The sequence below is a fragment of the Leptosomus discolor genome, chromosome 4 (assembly GCF_034619465.1).
Source record: "Leptosomus discolor isolate bLepDis1 chromosome 4, bLepDis1.hap2, whole genome shotgun sequence".
Taxonomy (NCBI): Eukaryota; Metazoa; Chordata; class Aves; order Leptosomiformes; family Leptosomidae; genus Leptosomus; species Leptosomus discolor.
In genome coordinates this window covers 54,283,874-54,301,051 of record NC_141394.1, presented here as the reverse complement: position 1 = coordinate 54,301,051, position 17,178 = coordinate 54,283,874, and the positions used below count along the sequence as shown (strand labels likewise).

Genomic DNA, 17,178 nt, shown 5'->3' with positions numbered 1-17,178 from the left:
CCGATAAAGTTTCCATCTTAGTTCTTTTAAAATTTGTTTCAAAAAATACATATCTATCCTCCCCACATCACTTAAGACCAATTACACTGACAAGAAGAATTAAACACTTCGGAAAAGTACAGCAGCAATTGTGTTATTACAAGGACAACTTAAATATGAAGAAAAAATCTGGAAGACTGGTAACCAGGCAAAGTAACCGTAGTGCAGCCAGTTTATGTAATACTACCTTTGGATTTAGCTCCAATGATGTATGAGTAAAAGACAAGGCCATCACTCAGAAATTGATTCTACATCTAACTTAGGCAAGAAGTGGGACCGGTGTGATGCTGACCTTCCACAACATTCTCCAGACAGATGTGAACAAACTTATTTGCAGCCTCTACAAAAATCTGGAAATCTAAGTGAGGAACATGCATCATTTTTTACTAAGCTACTCAAAACTCAAATACTTTCACCCCACTTTTTCATCTTCCTCCCTGCTATATATCAAGCAAGACCAGGCCTACTTTTTTTCCTGCTACCTCTATTTATTGCATTACAGACCAAGGGGAGAACTTTCAGAAGACATTATTAATAGCATAATGCATTCAGATTAACTGAATTAGCATCACACACGTACCACATATGCACAGCTGAAGGACACATTTTACTTCTAAAGTTACTACAACTAAAAATTGGGCATAAGATGTCTAGAACACATTGCTAACTGCGCTTAGGATGGGGACTAAGGTTGTAGAGTGATTGAATGGTGGCTGAAGTGACACCTAAATCAGCTGGTAGCAACTGATGGTGTTCACAATAGGAAATACTGTGGTGATGGAAAGGGGCTTCATCACAGAACTCTGTTGATTGAAGCTGATGTGCCTTGATTGTAGCTTGATTAGTATACACTAGGAGTGCTACTGAAATATTTAAAATCCTCATCACTGGACTCCCTACGTTCCTGTCTATTTAAGAGCTTTCAAGCTGTATGAAAATCAACACAGATAATTGAGTATGCTAGAAAACTCTTGCGAGGTCTACTTAAATCTTTTATGAATTGGCTATAAAACAGCTGGTACGCTCCTTCAGTTTCTAAAAAGATGTCCCACTGATGAAAATGTTATCAAAATGTATTTTAAAGGGTTTGACTTTAAAATGTCAACAATTAGTAGGTAAATGGCATGGTTTTCATTACCTCTGCTTCTTTTTTGATTGTTTTAACTTGGCTGATGAGTTTGCAATAGGCTTGGAACAGAAGCAGCAGCTGGAAATGCAACTTGTATAGCCTCCGACACAACTCCAGCTCCTACAAATGTAAACGACATTATTATATTCAGGAAATGCAAAACATCTACTATACAAAAGACAATAAATCACAACTTCTTCAGTACAGAATGTGCAAAACTAGAAGTAGTTATTTGGTTACTGAAGAAAATGCCAAAAAGATTTAGAAGCTAAGGTAGCTAATGAAAAGCAGATGAAAGCTTCATTCAGTTCTGGATTTACAGGTAGCCTCTCACACATAGGTTTAAAGTTTACTTTTTAATAAGAAGTTACATTTCCAAGAAGGGGGGTGGGGTGGGATATAAAGTGATTCAAAATGCATTTGGAAATGTCATGTTCCAAGGCAAGAGTTTTGTAGATCACTTTTATTGTTGACATTTTACTGTTTCAAATTCAAGATCTAAGATCTGAAAGAAGCAGTTGTGGTTTGTAAGTATGGAATCTTTCATAACAATTAATATAAATACGTAAGCACAGTATATAGCCTGGCCCTTAGCTTACAACTGCCTGATGGAGTAAGAGGAGAATAATTCCATTCTTGGAGGCAAGAATAAGGTTTCCTTTATAAAAGGTAGCTCTAATTCTATTTTAGAAAATACCACGGGATATATTCCTTAAGGAAATGAAACAGCAGCATTAACTTATGCACCGTCTTGCTTCCATTTTTATGCATCTAAACCACTGGTCAAAATGCAGACAGTGTTAATACTGCTTTACGTACACACATAAAAGCTCGTGCTAATGGAACGATCTTCTATGGTGTTTTGCTAAGTACAGGATCCTATTATCTACAAAGGACCAACAGTTCAGTGGGTTAGATCATACAAAACTGAAGCACACAGCATTTTTGTAATAGTCTATGACAAGACATCACTATGTCACAAATGGACGAGACAGATGGAGACCAGTTTGGTGACTGGCATGGTTAAGTATTCAATAAATCAAGAACCGTCACTTACTGCTAGAATTTCCATTTGCTAAGCAAGAAGATGAGCAGGTCACAAAAACACAAAGAAAGAAAAAAAGATCAAGAATTAGTGTAGGAAATAATTTTAATTAGGGTAAAAGATGTCCCAGGTAAAATGGACGAAGAAATACAAGTAACATGCTCCAGATACACCCTGAATGGAAAAAATTTAACAGACTGAATTTGAAGTGAAATTACTTACTGCTGTAACTAAGGATAGATAGCATTGGCTTTGTCATCCCACCACATGAGTAACATACTTCACTTACAACCCTGTCTGGTCTTTATACATTGTGTAGTCTTAAAGGTATGCAAATTTAAGGAAATCAAAACCAAGGACACTTTAGGTCTGAACATCTGTACAATGCTTCTTACTTGTTCTGTACCACTATGGTTTAAGCAAAAAGAATGCCTTTTAAAATTTGAGATGCAACATTAATTTGGATTCTGAGTTAATTTAGAAAATTCTTGGTTTTGCTAAACTCAATTCTCAACACCTCATTGTGAGATTTCTGTAACTTAATTGCGTTTGGTTTTTGCAAGCTATTTCAGAAAAACGTTTGGGAAAGAGGGACAGGGAGAGAAATCGTCAGAAAATGTATTTGTCAGACTAGGAACAGGAACTTCACTTCTGTGCTTTGTACAGCGCTGAAGCAAGTACAATGGTCATAGTAAACATATGAAGATGCAACTGACGTCCGATTCCAACAGGCAGAAGCCGCTGAGCTTTACTAAGCACATACGGGATGTGTTTAAGGGACTAGAAACATGACACGTTTTTGTTCCTACCCTGTGCTATCGTATACATAGGACAATTATTATATAAGCAAAAACTTCTGATGCGCAGAACACTGCAAAGAGATAAGATCTTGAACTGCCAAAGTCAAGAAGAATTCTATGACTCACTTTAATGAAGCACAGAGAATCAGACTTTGAGGAATAGCAGGGTCGATTATTTAATATTTTTAGTTATTAAGTTCCAGCAATCTTTAAGTCAAGTCTCGTTACTACTGTAAGCCATAAATAAACCATCTCCTTAAAATCATACCTTGATAAGCTATTCTATAAATTCAAGAGAGGTTTTCCTTTAAAAATGTCTTTGTCCTGCTTCAGTGTCTTTCACATACTTGCTCACTTGAGAAATAATCTGATTTTTCTACCTGCCAGTCCTGTATAAACAGTCTAGCCAGAGTCCAGATGCATTCTTTCAGGCTTGCATGTAAGTACTAAGAGCAAAAAGCCAATAATTAGATTTACTTGCAAGTCTGCTGGCAATGCACAAGCCAGAACAGAATTCATCTTGCTATTCCTTAGCTGTATTGACCACAGTGCTAAAAATTAGTAAGAAAATCTTATTTGTGTTAGTGAATTAAAAATATCTGTTGAATGAAGCATCTCTGTTTTCCTGAGCAAGACAACACTTCCATATTTTTAGCATTAACTGCCTGACTGGATAGACTTATCAGCCCCACACTCCATTTACAATGACTTCTGAAACAATGATCTTATACTTGGTAACTTCTCAATCTCCTTCAAGTCACTATAAGCTTCTGTGAATAAATTTAGAGCTTCTGTAAATTGTGTGTATTTATGAACCAGGATAACAGGGCTCTGCCTTCTCAATGGATACTATATATTAAAATGATTTTACCTGAACCTGCAAGTGCAAGGAGCACATAAACTAAAAATTGCCAGCATGCCTTGCAGGCTAGGATTGAAAACCAAAATCAAAACAGGTTCCCACAAGTAATCAATGTGAATGGTCATGTAACTCCTTTTCAGAGGCTATCTTCCAACCCTGCAGAAACAGGGAAGAACAGACAAAACTGCCTCATGCAGCATCCTGGATCCTCTCTGTACAAGCTAAATGAAAGCCTGCATGTGGCTTTTCCTCCACTTCTTAATTTCCCTAGCTACATAGTGGGAACAGTAACATTTGCCTTCATGGTAAGAATGGTTATGTTCTAACAGTTAACTGTTAGAACAGTTTATTGGTGTATACAAACAACATTTTAAATATGGACTGAAATACATAAATGCTGCTTTTTAATTAATGTATAGAATATTTGCTGTATTGTAGTAGTAAATGTTGTTACATATTTCTAAACACATACCAGTCAGTATACAAAGGTGTAAACCAAGTGTAAAATACATTAAACGTTGTGTTCATAGGCAAAGCAAAAATCCTTGCAAATGGCAGCAAATTGTTTTGCTGTATTACGTACGGATATCCACATGACATTTTTTGTTAAATGTGCGACTTTGATGCAATATAAAAATCAAGAGTATATTATCACACATTTCACTACTCTAAAAGTTCAGGTGCATTTTGTGATTGAATTAAAAAAATACATATATATATGAGAGCCAATGGAAACTATAAAAGAAGAACAGTTTATGCACACCACAGACATTTCTGTCACTGAACACTACATTTTCAGCAGCAGAAACATGACGAAGTGCCTCAATTAACAGAGTTCAACTGAATAAAAGGAATAAAATTGCTCCTTTTTCAGCTTGGGTTTGGGATTTTTGTTAAAATGACATTGTGAAAAGGTAAGTTCATCTGCTACCTGCAATTCTACTTTCATACATGTTTCACTGTTCTTATTACTGGACTCTAGATGGGCAGATTCCTTGTACCTACTAATGACAGGTTTTGGATTTGCTTTTTTTATCTACAGTGACAATATTATGCAGCTATTTTTTTTTTTAAAAAAAGTCCTAGTCTACTTGGGAAAAGATATCACTTACTGTAGCAATTAGTAATATTAAACATGGATGACTGCCATGCAAATACACACAAAATATTGAACTAATATTAATAGGTTACTTCACCTATTGTTGTTAGATGATATTTTGACAAAAGTGTTTCACAAGATTTTTGCCATACTGCTACTTTACTCCCTGTTCCTTCCCACCCATATAATGGCTCCTGAAAGGTCGTATCTATTTATATAGTACTAATTATATTAAATTCTGAGCATATAAGCCGAATGCTATCTTTTTTCTTCTAGAAACAGCTGCAGACAAGCAGACTTGCTGGTACACAGATGGTATCTAGTCTGCTTATCTACTCGGTGTTATTAAGTCTAGAACCCAAGACGGGTTGCCAACTTTTATTAAAAAGAGACCCTTTTATTAGACCACTGCTTCATACGAATCTGAGTTTCCAAAAGATAGGATGATAACTGAAATGAAAAGCTTTTAATACATTTTTAATATCTCTGCAAATATTGGCATTTTTGTGCAATAGATATAAAGATGTTTTTTAATCTCATATCCAGAGACTCACAAATGACATACACCTACCTGGGCATCTGTGTTAGTGCCATGAATACCATCATCAGTACCAAATGTTCTTTTGCAGTCTTCTAGCCACTGCAAAATAAATATAAATAAGATTAAACATCTTCTGAAACAGCAAACTGAAGACTATGCTAAAAGCATGTAAGACACTTCATCAAGTCTTGCACATTCTCAGATTAAGTAAGAAATTGCGATACAAAATCAATTGTTTACCAATGTGTTTCCACTACTGATTTCCACTCTGATATATCACTTTGTAGTTTTTATTGTGTCCCTTCCATTTTAAGTTTCCTGTAGCCTTCATTATCCCAGATGGGGATAGTACACTTTTGCATAAATACTAATCTATGATTGAATTTGGGTACTGTTACAGTGAGACGTGTGGAGGCAGAGAAATCCCTTTTGTTAAATGAGATCCTATTTTCTCTTTACTTGCTGCACAAGGTTTACACCACATGATTTCTCAGCATTTAAAATACAGCACTGATTCAAATTAGAGAGTAAAAGTAAGCCTGTTCCATTTCTTGGGACTACTTTAGAAACGGAAGGAAATAGAGCTCTCCTGTGTAACTAGATGCAAGTGCAGGTTTACTGGATGGAAAGAAAAAAAAGATTCTTCAATGGGAGTTTAGATCACCTCCAGTTCATACAAGCCAGGGAGACAAAGTATTCACACATTACACAATGCAAACATGCAGATCCCGCTCTCTTTCATGAATACAAGGCTGTATTTAACCCCAGTTCCTATAGCAGACACCAAGTTTAATTTCAGTGGATAATCTCTTCTAGCTTTAACCAGCCGTGCAAATTTAAAATGTTAATGTAAGGCATTTGCAGAATCAAACCTGCTGTTATTGGACAATATGACCAGATCATCTCATTGACACAGTGCCCAGCATATTTTTCTGTACAGTGCAAACAAGTGCAAACATGAGGTAATTTGTTTATTACTGAAACAGGAATGTGTCATGTTGAGATAAAGTGCAGATTATCTTCTGAAATGAAGAACAGGCTCTATACATCCAAGGAAGAATAATTTAGCATACTGTGTGCTTGATATCTTGTGTCTCACAGGAAATCTTAGTGACCTTTTTCTAACCTCTGTCTGATGCAAGAAAAAGAAAAATGCGATTTCCCATCTGCTCAATCTAATAAAGGTTACTTAGTGAATTAACTAGGCCTGTGTTCTTATCAAGAGGAGAAATGGAATTCTCTAAACACCGTGGTGTCAGTTTCAATTAGTGACAGGGATACCAACGTACAGAGCAAATCTCATTTTTCTTTTTATCTGAAGCATCCCACCAGTAACAATGGAATAGGTTTGCATCGGAACAAAGAGCATTAGCAATTGGGAAGCTAGTATTTATTTTCACACACTGCCCCTTTAAGATTTTTTAAAGATCTGAAATCTTAAAGTCTGAATAAAGAGTGTGCCTAGAATGTTATGATATACATATAACCTTTTATGTTTTATTTCATGTATCTGATTCAGTATCTTTGTCCCTAACACACATGTGAAGTCAAAGCAGTTTCCTTGTATGGAAATAGAACAGTAGCTCCAAAAAGGTGGTAAAATTAATTTGGTAAATATTTTTACAGAATATATGTTCAGCACAGTAGAAAGATCTAAATTTTCTCTTTGGGAACAGCAGTAGATTGTGTGACAAAATAATCTTCTTTAATACATTTGCTTTACATCAATCTATGTTTTCCCCATGTATCTCCTACAAAGATACAAGGTGAAGGGCGTTACTGAAAGCATAATATTGGGAAGTCTGTGGTTGGTCTTGGTCATAGCACAGGCTGGTTTGCCGGATGAACTCCAAAACAGACATCCCAAACCACCCCCTGTACTACAAGTACCTTTCTCTCTCTTATCTCAGTGCACAGGTAAAAGTTTCAAGCAACTGCAGCCAAAGCCTCTTTCCTTTTAAATTTGATTCATGTGAATGCCAGTACAGCACACAGCACTCACAGTGACAAACATAATCTATTAGGGTAAACTTTAATCAACAATTTTTCATTACAGAAGTTAATTCACAGAATTTTCCAGGGGTTGATCCTAGAGGCTACCAGGTTAACATGCAAATTATATTTATTTAAATATATGTTAATTTATGTTCACTTTATTATACAATAGCCCAATCAGCTTACTTTGATAATTTTTCTGCATGTTTCTATGAAAAAAGCAAGCATCTGCAATAAGCTCATTATGTGTTTTGCCTTAGTACTTTCAGATTGAATAGGATACGTAGCACAATTGCCTGCAATCACAGAAATTCAGATTTGACTTGAGGAAGTCTCTTTCAATCACTCCCTATACTCTGTTTAATAGGATAGACTAAGAAAACCAACAAAAGATATCTAAGAAGTAGCTTTGGAAGATATCCGAGTCTACATATACTAGATAATATACACCCCAAAAATAGAGCAGCAAAAGCTGAAGAAATGCTTTCAAAAAAACCTTTAGAAAAATAAATTATCTGAGATAATTAGTCACTACTTCTAAATAAATACTTCAATAATGCACTAAATTAGCTAAATGACATGCTATCAAGAGTCAGAAATGACTGGTCAAAGCGATACATTTCTTCTTCCTCAGTACTGTTTCTTTCTATTTATAAATGATTAAATAAAAATAAAACCCCAGCAAAATGCTCTCAGTTACTTCAGAACAATTCCTTTCATTCTGTGAACCTTTTTCCTGCCAGTCACTCACAAATCCTGCAGCACAAGACAGGCTGACCACGGAAAATATTACTGGACGCGCTTTTGACAGCTGCACTACAGAACAACAACACTCTCTCACTATGACATAATGACAGAGGCCATCAAACTGATATCCATATTCCTTTATCAAGTAAAATAAAATATAAACAAGCTCTTAATATCCAGCATGGATTTATGTCAATATGATATGCGGCAGTGCAAAATTAGCTGAAAATACATTAAGTGAATTCATGGCCATCTGAAAGGGACACAATTTTAACTCCTCATACTTTGACAAATCAACTAAACAATTTGTTATTGCTATGATAAACTTTAGGCTAAATGAGGAGTTTATATAAGGAGATTTCCTCAATGCTTGGATAGTCATAATTTTAAGTACACACACGTGTACATACACACACACACATATATATGAGTTCCTCTCTAATCTGCCTCAAATCTTCCTGGCTGACCCTGGGGCAAATCAGTTAGCCTCTCTGTGCCTCAGTCTTGCTCTCTAAAATAAGGAATAAAATACATTGTTTTCGCATAGGAGTAATGACAGCATTATGCACTACATTGAGTAAAGTAATCTTAGTCATTAGATGAGCACTTTATGTCTGATTAAGCCTAAATGGCAAAACATAGCTCATTATATTAGACCTCATGAGTTAGTTTATAAAAAAATTGTTATTACCACAGAACAGGCTAAAAAATGCAGCAACTCTTTTCAGAAATGCTGGCTGGGATCCTAGAAACAGTTTATCTACATTAACAGTGCTGTGTGGCATACCTTAGCATTGTTTTTGAGGAAACTGCGCTTCTTTTGAGATACTTTCCATAAAAAAGTGGATGTCTATTCTGTTCGACAGACAAGCTGTCGGCGATCTTTGCAAGGCAGAGGCCATCAATTCCTAATAAACTCACCATGATCAAGAAACATGGAGCCACTTGTGCTGCAAAATACACCTCTGCCAAGGTGTCGTGGCTTGAATTCTGGTTCTGTTTTGCATCGCTCAAGTTTGCCTATAGGGCCACTGTCATAGCCTCACAGGCTGCTGAGATCAGTAAAATGTTCCTTCAAATGCATTTTTAATTTTCCTAGGAATTATTTTCTCTATACAACAAAAGTCACATATATTCTCTCTTTCCCTGCACCTGCAGAACTGATTGTAGATCCATGTTTTCTTTTGGCTCTTGAAATAGAAATCTTACCTGTCTCAGTTTTCTGAAGTTAGTATCTTCCTTCCCGAACTTCACACAAAGGTTCACAAATATACAGATCCTTGCTACAGAAATTTTCAACTTCTAAACTTTGTGTTTCTTTGCAAAAAGTGTATAACCACTAACATATACCTTGAAAACTAAACTGTATTACTCTAAATAACTGACAAAAACATCAGCCTTAATGGGATTCAGGTGCAGGAAGAGACCTAAATTTATGTGTCCATATATGTCACAGCAGTTTAAGCCCCCATTACAGTCACTGGAGATCCAGTCAACAAAAAGAAGTCTTAAGATCTATTCTGCTGAGCAACAAGTCGGTATCTATATTAAGATGAAATGCATTGCTTTCTTGATTTCTTTTACTGTATTGACTTGATCCTTGAATACTATGGGTGTTAAGGCACTTAAATCACATGTAGTTAGTTACCTGTAAATGTCTTAATCTTAAGGTGAATCCCACCTTTCTAGTCTAATAAAATAAGTCAGAATGCTCATAAAGGAAAAAAAAACCCCATGCTTTATTGATATTCATGTTAAAAATATTTGAATATTTTAAAATATTATTTTTAAATCAGGATGTGTTTTTTCCAATGCTAGTGCATTTGTGCAATGTTATATATTCGAAATCAATTTCAGAAATATGTGCAACAAAAATGAATTACACATAAGAAAAACCCCACGTTCAGATTATACACGTAGAACAGCACTAAGAAATAGAAACGGGATTTTATTTCAGATTTTTTTTCCCCACAGTTTACTTTTAGATATCCATGTTGAGAGATAAAGACCTGCAACATTTTATTGATGAGTAGGTTCTAATATTTTTTGTTTTGAAATACAAGAAACTCACCTGTTCTGCTGCCTCTCTTTTGACATTATAGGTATCCAAGTGTTCTTGGAGCTCTAGAACACTGAACTTCAATGTTTCTAGCAGACCACAAGACATTAGCTAGAAGATAAAAGCAATCATCTCTGTAGTCATGTCACATCTGACTACAATCCATATAGTCTAGTATCTAAATTATATAACATGAAATTCCAAGTCCACACTTGGAAAAACAATCAAATTAGAATTAGTTGGGTATAGATCATTTGTGACACCTTTGAGTTAGTAAACTAACACATGTAGCTGTATCAGTTAAATCAGTGAACAACAGTTTTGATTCCAAACTAAGAAGGGCAGTACCTAGTTAAAATCTGAAAGAGAGATTTCAAAGGGACTTTTTAGATCTTTCAAAAAGAAGAATAATATTTGATATACACACAGCTAGTATAAATAGAATGGCCTGCAGCAGGAAAGAAGGTATTGCTGGATTGCTCCTGTAGCAACCTAAGGAGTGTCCAGAGAGGGTTACTTAACCTTCTCAATATACAAACTATGCTACCAGCAAAGGCTTCAGTCTGTAGGAAGCAGGAACTGTCAAAGTTTGCCTTCTTCAACATTGTTTCAAAATCTCTTTTTCCCCTCAGGGGCTGCTACCTCAGCTTTGCTCCACACCATTTGTCCCTGTAGATTTATTTCCGCTCAGGTTTCTCCTATTAATCCTTCTGCTGTCACCTCCTGTAATAATCATGCCCGTAACGTGATGCTTCCTCCCTCACACTGGTCACCCCTTGAGCACATTAAGAACTCTGTACTTTTCTTTAATCCCTGTTACGTGGTACCTCTTGGTGGGCTTGAAAGTGCAAGAGCAAGACTGCGATCACAAACCTGTGACACAGAGAGTCACAGTATCCGACGTTACTCAGGCAGTGGTGGGATGATACTCAAATGTTTTTCGAAGTGCATCAAGATTATTATTCTACCACCATATTAAGCCACTGCTACTCCCAACCGCTACAGCACATCAACCAAGAAGCAAATTATGGCTCTGTGGCACGATGCCACTCTGCACTCAAAGTGTGCAATAACATCAAAGTGCAAAGAACTCAGCGGGCATCTTGTATCAGCAGTAGGCCATGAGCCACTCCCAAATCACTCATGAACCCATGCTTTGATGTAAAGGGGCATTCTTCTGCAGGAAACTACTTGCTGAATGAATCAAAGGCCAAATTTGAATCAAATACCAATCTTGTATGCATGAGCTGACATCATGAAACCGAAGATTTGTGCATGAATGTAACTTTGGATTAGCCATTCTTTCTTAGTGAGAAGTAATCTGACAAACAAGTAGGTTCCTTTCAATTAAATTATTTGGAGAGGACAGATTTAGCTACACAGTGTTGGCCAATGTAATAACACTAATGTGTGTATGTGCACACATATGCATGTACACACACGCACGGGTCTGTATACTTGGGTGTGCATATATTATATTCATTTTTCCTTTTTTATATTTATATTTTTTTATATATAGTTATTTATTTATTTTTTAAAACACACATGCTGTTCTAGCTAGACACTATTGTAACTCTTGTGTGGCTTCTTAGCCCAAACAAATTTCTTCTCTTGTTTAATTTGTACTGCTTTTAAAGTGGCATAAGTTAAACAAAAAACATTACTCATGGTTCCCCTGAAATGCACTATCTGGTATCATGCTTTTTTAGTCCCCATATTCTAAAATGAAAGCGTAAGAGCAGAGTTGCCCCTTAGCACCAAGGGAAAAAAACAGGTCAGGATAAGAGTGTCACACTGGGTCAAGGCCAAAGATCCATCTATCTCAGTCCCCCATGTGACAATGTCTAATAGCAGTTGCTCAAGGAAGGGCAAAACAGGGCAAGCATGTGGTGATCTACTTGCACCAGAATGCTTTCTCAGCCTCTGTCAATGTGTTGTTCTGCATAGTCAAAAACCTATCCAGGGCTATTTCTTCCATCAATCTCTTTAGCTGCTTTTTGAAAACATGAACAGACACTGTAAAAAAGGACAGGGTTCCACAGTTCGATTATGTACCACATGAAGGACGACCTATCTCTAGTTCTGTATGTTTTGTAAATCACTGCTAGCTTAATTTGATCACCCTTAACATCAAATAAGACAATACCATAATTTCTAGCACTTTTCCATGACAATCCACACATCTATGGACAGATTTCTCTCCTAAAGGGCTGAAAAATCCCTAGCCTGCATACTTGTATCTTAAATGGAAGCTATTCCACATATTTCGTAATCCTTGTGATCTTTCTTGGAACTTTTTCTAGTTCAACTGTATTTTCTCTGAGAGCAGGGGGCCAGAACTGGCCCCAAAATTCAGGATGTAGGTATATAGGGGATATGTACATTAGCTCACTGATGTTTTCTGTTTTGCCATCTCTTTTCTTCATTATTCTAGCACAGCTTTTTTTGACTGCTGCTGAACATTGAGCTCACTTCTCACATTAGTATGTATTAATATCCAAGATTTCAACTTGCGTAACAACTCAAAACCTTCACTGTATATTTGTAGCCAGAATGTTTTTCCTCATGCATCACTGAATATATACATAAACAATACCATTTAAAAAGGCAAAGTTGCTGCTAGATAAGTAGTATTCCTTTTTTTCCTCTGTGCAAAGAATATAAAATAAATACGAACAACCAAGGAAGGTGAAGAATAGCAAGGGAATTTAAGTGATATTTAGTATCAGTAAGTTCCCTCGCTGTTCACAGTTACAGCTGGAGGTTACTTTTGGAGAAAATGAACTTCTCACTTGTGTTTTCAAATGTTTATGATGTTATGACATACTGGTCACCTAACATTTTAATTCCTTTCTGATTTCAACCATTAAAACCATTTTTTTTTTTTTTTTTTTGCATCCCCAAATTATTCAGATGTTTCAGTTAGTGACGTTAGAGAGCAACCTTTGAGAAGGCAAAAATATAATTAACGCATTTTATTCAAACCTTTGAAAATCTTCCTGAGCACTGCTATTTTCCAAATGTTAAAACACCATCTTGTACGTTCCATAAAAATGTTTAAGCAGACAGATATTTCAACATGGAAGTTTATGAGATTTTTACCGTTTCTGCATCCACAAAGACTGTTGGACATTCTGAACATAACATCATCACTTCCAGAGAACTTTTAAATTTTGTTCCAATGCGCTGTAGACTTTCGCCGAGAAAGCTGACGGAGTCATTTGTTATAGATACAAACTTTCTTTGAATGGTCTAGAAATAAAATCAGAAAAACACTTACATTACATTGTATTTTCCTACCCCTCTTCCTCTTGCTTTTTAGATTAAGAATTCAGGGAAAATTTCCATTATAACAGAGTATATTTTTGTCATGAAATTACAAATTAATACATAATTCACTTTGAATATTTATGTAAAACTAGCTCTGGAAAATGCAATCAATCAATCAATCAAACCAGCCTGTATCTATAAAGACAATTACTCCTTTCACATCTAGGCCTTTAGCTGGATGACTATTTGTCTCCATGCAGTATAGACAGTAATTCGATTCATTTTCAAGTGTCTGTATTGTAGAAAATTATACACAGAGTTTTAGGAGTCAGAATACAACCTGTGTAGCACAATCTGTGTCCAAAACTGCCCCCTGCAGAGTTTCTACCTTCTTCAAAAATCAGTCCTATGTTCAATTATGTAGACTGTCAGCTTGGCCTAATACAACACTGTGCTTTGCTACATATTATTTCATAAATCCTAGAAAGTTACATGTAGAATAGAACTATACAAAGATGGTATTCACAGCTGCAAAGTGAAACACGTGTAGGAGCCAGAAGGCAAAATGGAAAGGTCCAGTTAAACAAGGCCTCCAGGGTCTCATTTAATCATTTTAACCCTCCTCGGTACCCAGTAACCACTCCTCAGTAATGCTTCTTTGCCCAGGCTCGAGCCCTGGGTCACTACTGCCCCTTTTCCCAGAGTATCCATCTTCCCAGACAACTGAGGGCTACTTTGTCAAGCCACAGAAAGTTTTCTCTTTCTTTCTAGCTCCTTCTTTAATAGGAGAATTATGAACTCCCATTTTACCACTTTCAGGAAATGAATGAATGTGTGAAAAGCAACTGCAGCTGAGCTTTGGTATAACAGAGGGAAACTAAACCCCTGATGTCTAGATGAAGCAAAAAGACAAAAATCTAAAACCAGTAATTGGAATTTCACAATGCTGTGGCAAAATATTTAGTTCAACTAAAAATGGAAAATGGGTATAGATGCACAAACAAGTTATTCCATGGATAAGGTAGAGTATGAATTCTTCACATGTAAGTTACTTCACGGTATTAACCCTAAACCTGCCCATATATAGGGGGATAAAATGCATGTTAGTGTGGTAAAACAAAGTGAGGCTTTCACTGAGAAATTTATATGATATACCAAACAGCAGGCAAAATTAATATTGGAGATATAACAAAGGGTTAGAGTTATAAGATCTTGGTTTGTAGTACTGAACCTGCTCTTAGCTCACTTGGCACGTTGCCCGTAAATAAAATGGATTGCGCTTCTCCTATCCTCTAAGTTGCAAAGAATAATGTACATCCAAGTGGTACCAGTTTGAAAATTAAAAAAAACCCCATCCCCTACATATAGGGAGGAGTGAGTGAGAAAATTTAAGCCACAGGCATTTTGTGTTAGATACCAGATCTATGAGGTAAATACAGTTAGAGGAGTTTAAAACTTCCAGCTTTAGTGGATCTCCTGGTGTTTCAATCACTTCTCTGCAGAAAAAACCTTTTCTCACAAGACAGACGCAAGATAAATTCATTAATGTTTGTCATGCTGGGATCCCATCATAATGAATCCCGCAGAAAACCCAGGAGAAAGACATTAATTCTGTAATCAGCACAGAACGTGGGTGACGTTCAGAAAATAAAAGAAGGGACACAACCTGAACTAAGAGCTTACAAGAAACACTGAACTGTTTTTTTTTGAGCTTTTTTTTTTCCCCTGAGTAGAATCACTGCTAGACAATGAATACAGCAGATATTGCATGGGAAAATAGCGTATGACCACATAACATTATTTTAGCAATGTGGGGTTTTTGTCTGCTTTTGATTTGCTTTCTGAGCCTTCTTGCTACCATTATCTCATGGCTTTTGCAGTTATGGAGGGAAAGAATAGTTTTGAATGCAGTAGGAAAGGATTTCAGACACTCAACCATGCACTGGCAATTCACTGACCTGAAACAATCTTGAGAAGACATGAAATGTATAGACAGCACAAGATCCATCTGTATCTGACAGCATTTGATTGACATGGCAGCGCCAGGCTTGCTCTTCATCATCGTATGTCACTGGTTGGAAAGCTGCCAATATGGCAGAAAGAAATGGTGAAGGAGGTGGGGAAGTTTGTACTTCTGGGAAACCATCCTGTTCTTCTTCATCTTGGCTACAAATAACAAACAGAAATTAACTCCTCAGTAAATTTTTTAGGAAAAAACCGCTTCATTTTGGTAAGAAGAAAAAATAAGAATTTGGAATTCAGAATAGTGTTTTGTAAAATAATTAATCAACTAAGGTACCTATGAACAAAGAAAAAAGAATCAAAAACTTTTGCTACTGTAATACAAAAAATTGCTTAATACTCTCAAATATGTCCAAAGTTCATTAAAACATGTTCTTTCCATATATATCTACAGACAAAGGGCTACCTGTAGGTTATATATAGCTATACATAGCAACATATATATATATATATATATATACACACACACACATGATTCAGAAACTGGTATTTTCTCCTTGTCCCCAACAACAGAATTAACATTCAATTCTTCAAATTTTTATTCATCTAAACATACGGTTCACCAATATCCATAACTTATTTTATCTTTCCTTAAGAAAACCACAAGAGCTCATTTAACAGTGTAATACTATTTTATAACTGTCCTAAGTAGCATTATGAGTGAATGGAGACAGATTGGAACACTTTCATTTTTATGGGCAACCAATTTAATGGGCCTTTGTTCAAAGAGCATTCTGCAGTCATACTTTCCATTAGGCACCAAACATCCCATAAAAATATCAAACTATAAATTAATCAATGCTACTACTTACAATCATGAACTTGTTAAAATTTTCTATATTACTGGGAATGACACATTTTGACAGTTCTTCTTGTATAATTCTACTTACGCAGCAAAAATACGTGTTGGAAGATTCCAAGTACAGACAGTTTATTAAAATAATTTTTTTAACACATATCATTTTTCTCTATTACAATCACCTCATTTACAGTAGCACTAAGTATATCTTAGCCAGGACTGAAACATGTCTTAAGAAGTGTGGGTGCTGGTTTAAGGTACATTCATTTTAGTAGCACAAAGCTCAAAAGCTAAGATGCAATCCTTTTGAGTAACATCTGTAAGCAAAGCTTCAAAAATATTTTCAGATATCTTCTAACTAGTGTATGAACCCTACATATAATCACCTCTGTCGCTCTTCAAACTAGAGCTACCGGGTTTTTAATTTGTTTGCTTAGTTTAAGTAAACTAAAACTTTAAGAGATTTTTTCAGTTGCACATTAGGAAATAAACTGCTATTAACTGGTACCAGCCTTTAATTCTTCCAAGGCATATTCCATTAGGTTGCTAATGGGATTACAAGATTCAACTTCTCTGTCTCTGTCCCAGTAGAACCTTCTCTAATGACTTGGTCTTTTACAGCTCCTGTTGTGTTCTTTTCAGTATAATGCTTCTTAAATGATCTCTCTGACAGAATATACACTAAGTCTATGTTCCTACATACACTAAGTCTACGTATTATTCAATCTAAGCTTCTGAACAAATTTTAAGTATGAACAAGCCTATGCACAA

General features: G+C 35.9%; 1 protein-coding gene across 3 annotated transcripts in view; it reads right to left on the bottom strand.

The window, feature by feature from the left end:
* The window catches only part of FRYL (FRY like transcription coactivator), a 147,910-nt gene that overhangs the window by 2,867 nt on the left and 127,865 nt on the right, over positions 1–17,178 (bottom strand). For 2 of the 3 annotated variants that reach the window (XM_086463977.1, XM_086463980.1), the window contains 6 exons: positions 15,545–15,752; positions 13,419–13,568; positions 10,329–10,427; positions 5,546–5,614; positions 2,226–2,243; positions 1,178–1,288 (listed from right to left, as the gene is read on the bottom strand). In XM_086463977.1, coding sequence (XP_086320103.1) covers positions 1,178–1,288; positions 2,226–2,243; positions 5,546–5,614; positions 10,329–10,427; positions 13,419–13,568; positions 15,545–15,752 — 655 coding nt within the window. The remainder of the gene's footprint in view (positions 1–1,177; positions 1,289–2,225; positions 2,244–5,545; positions 5,615–10,328; positions 10,428–13,418; positions 13,569–15,544; positions 15,753–17,178) is intronic. The other variant, XM_086463979.1, reaches the window with a different exon arrangement.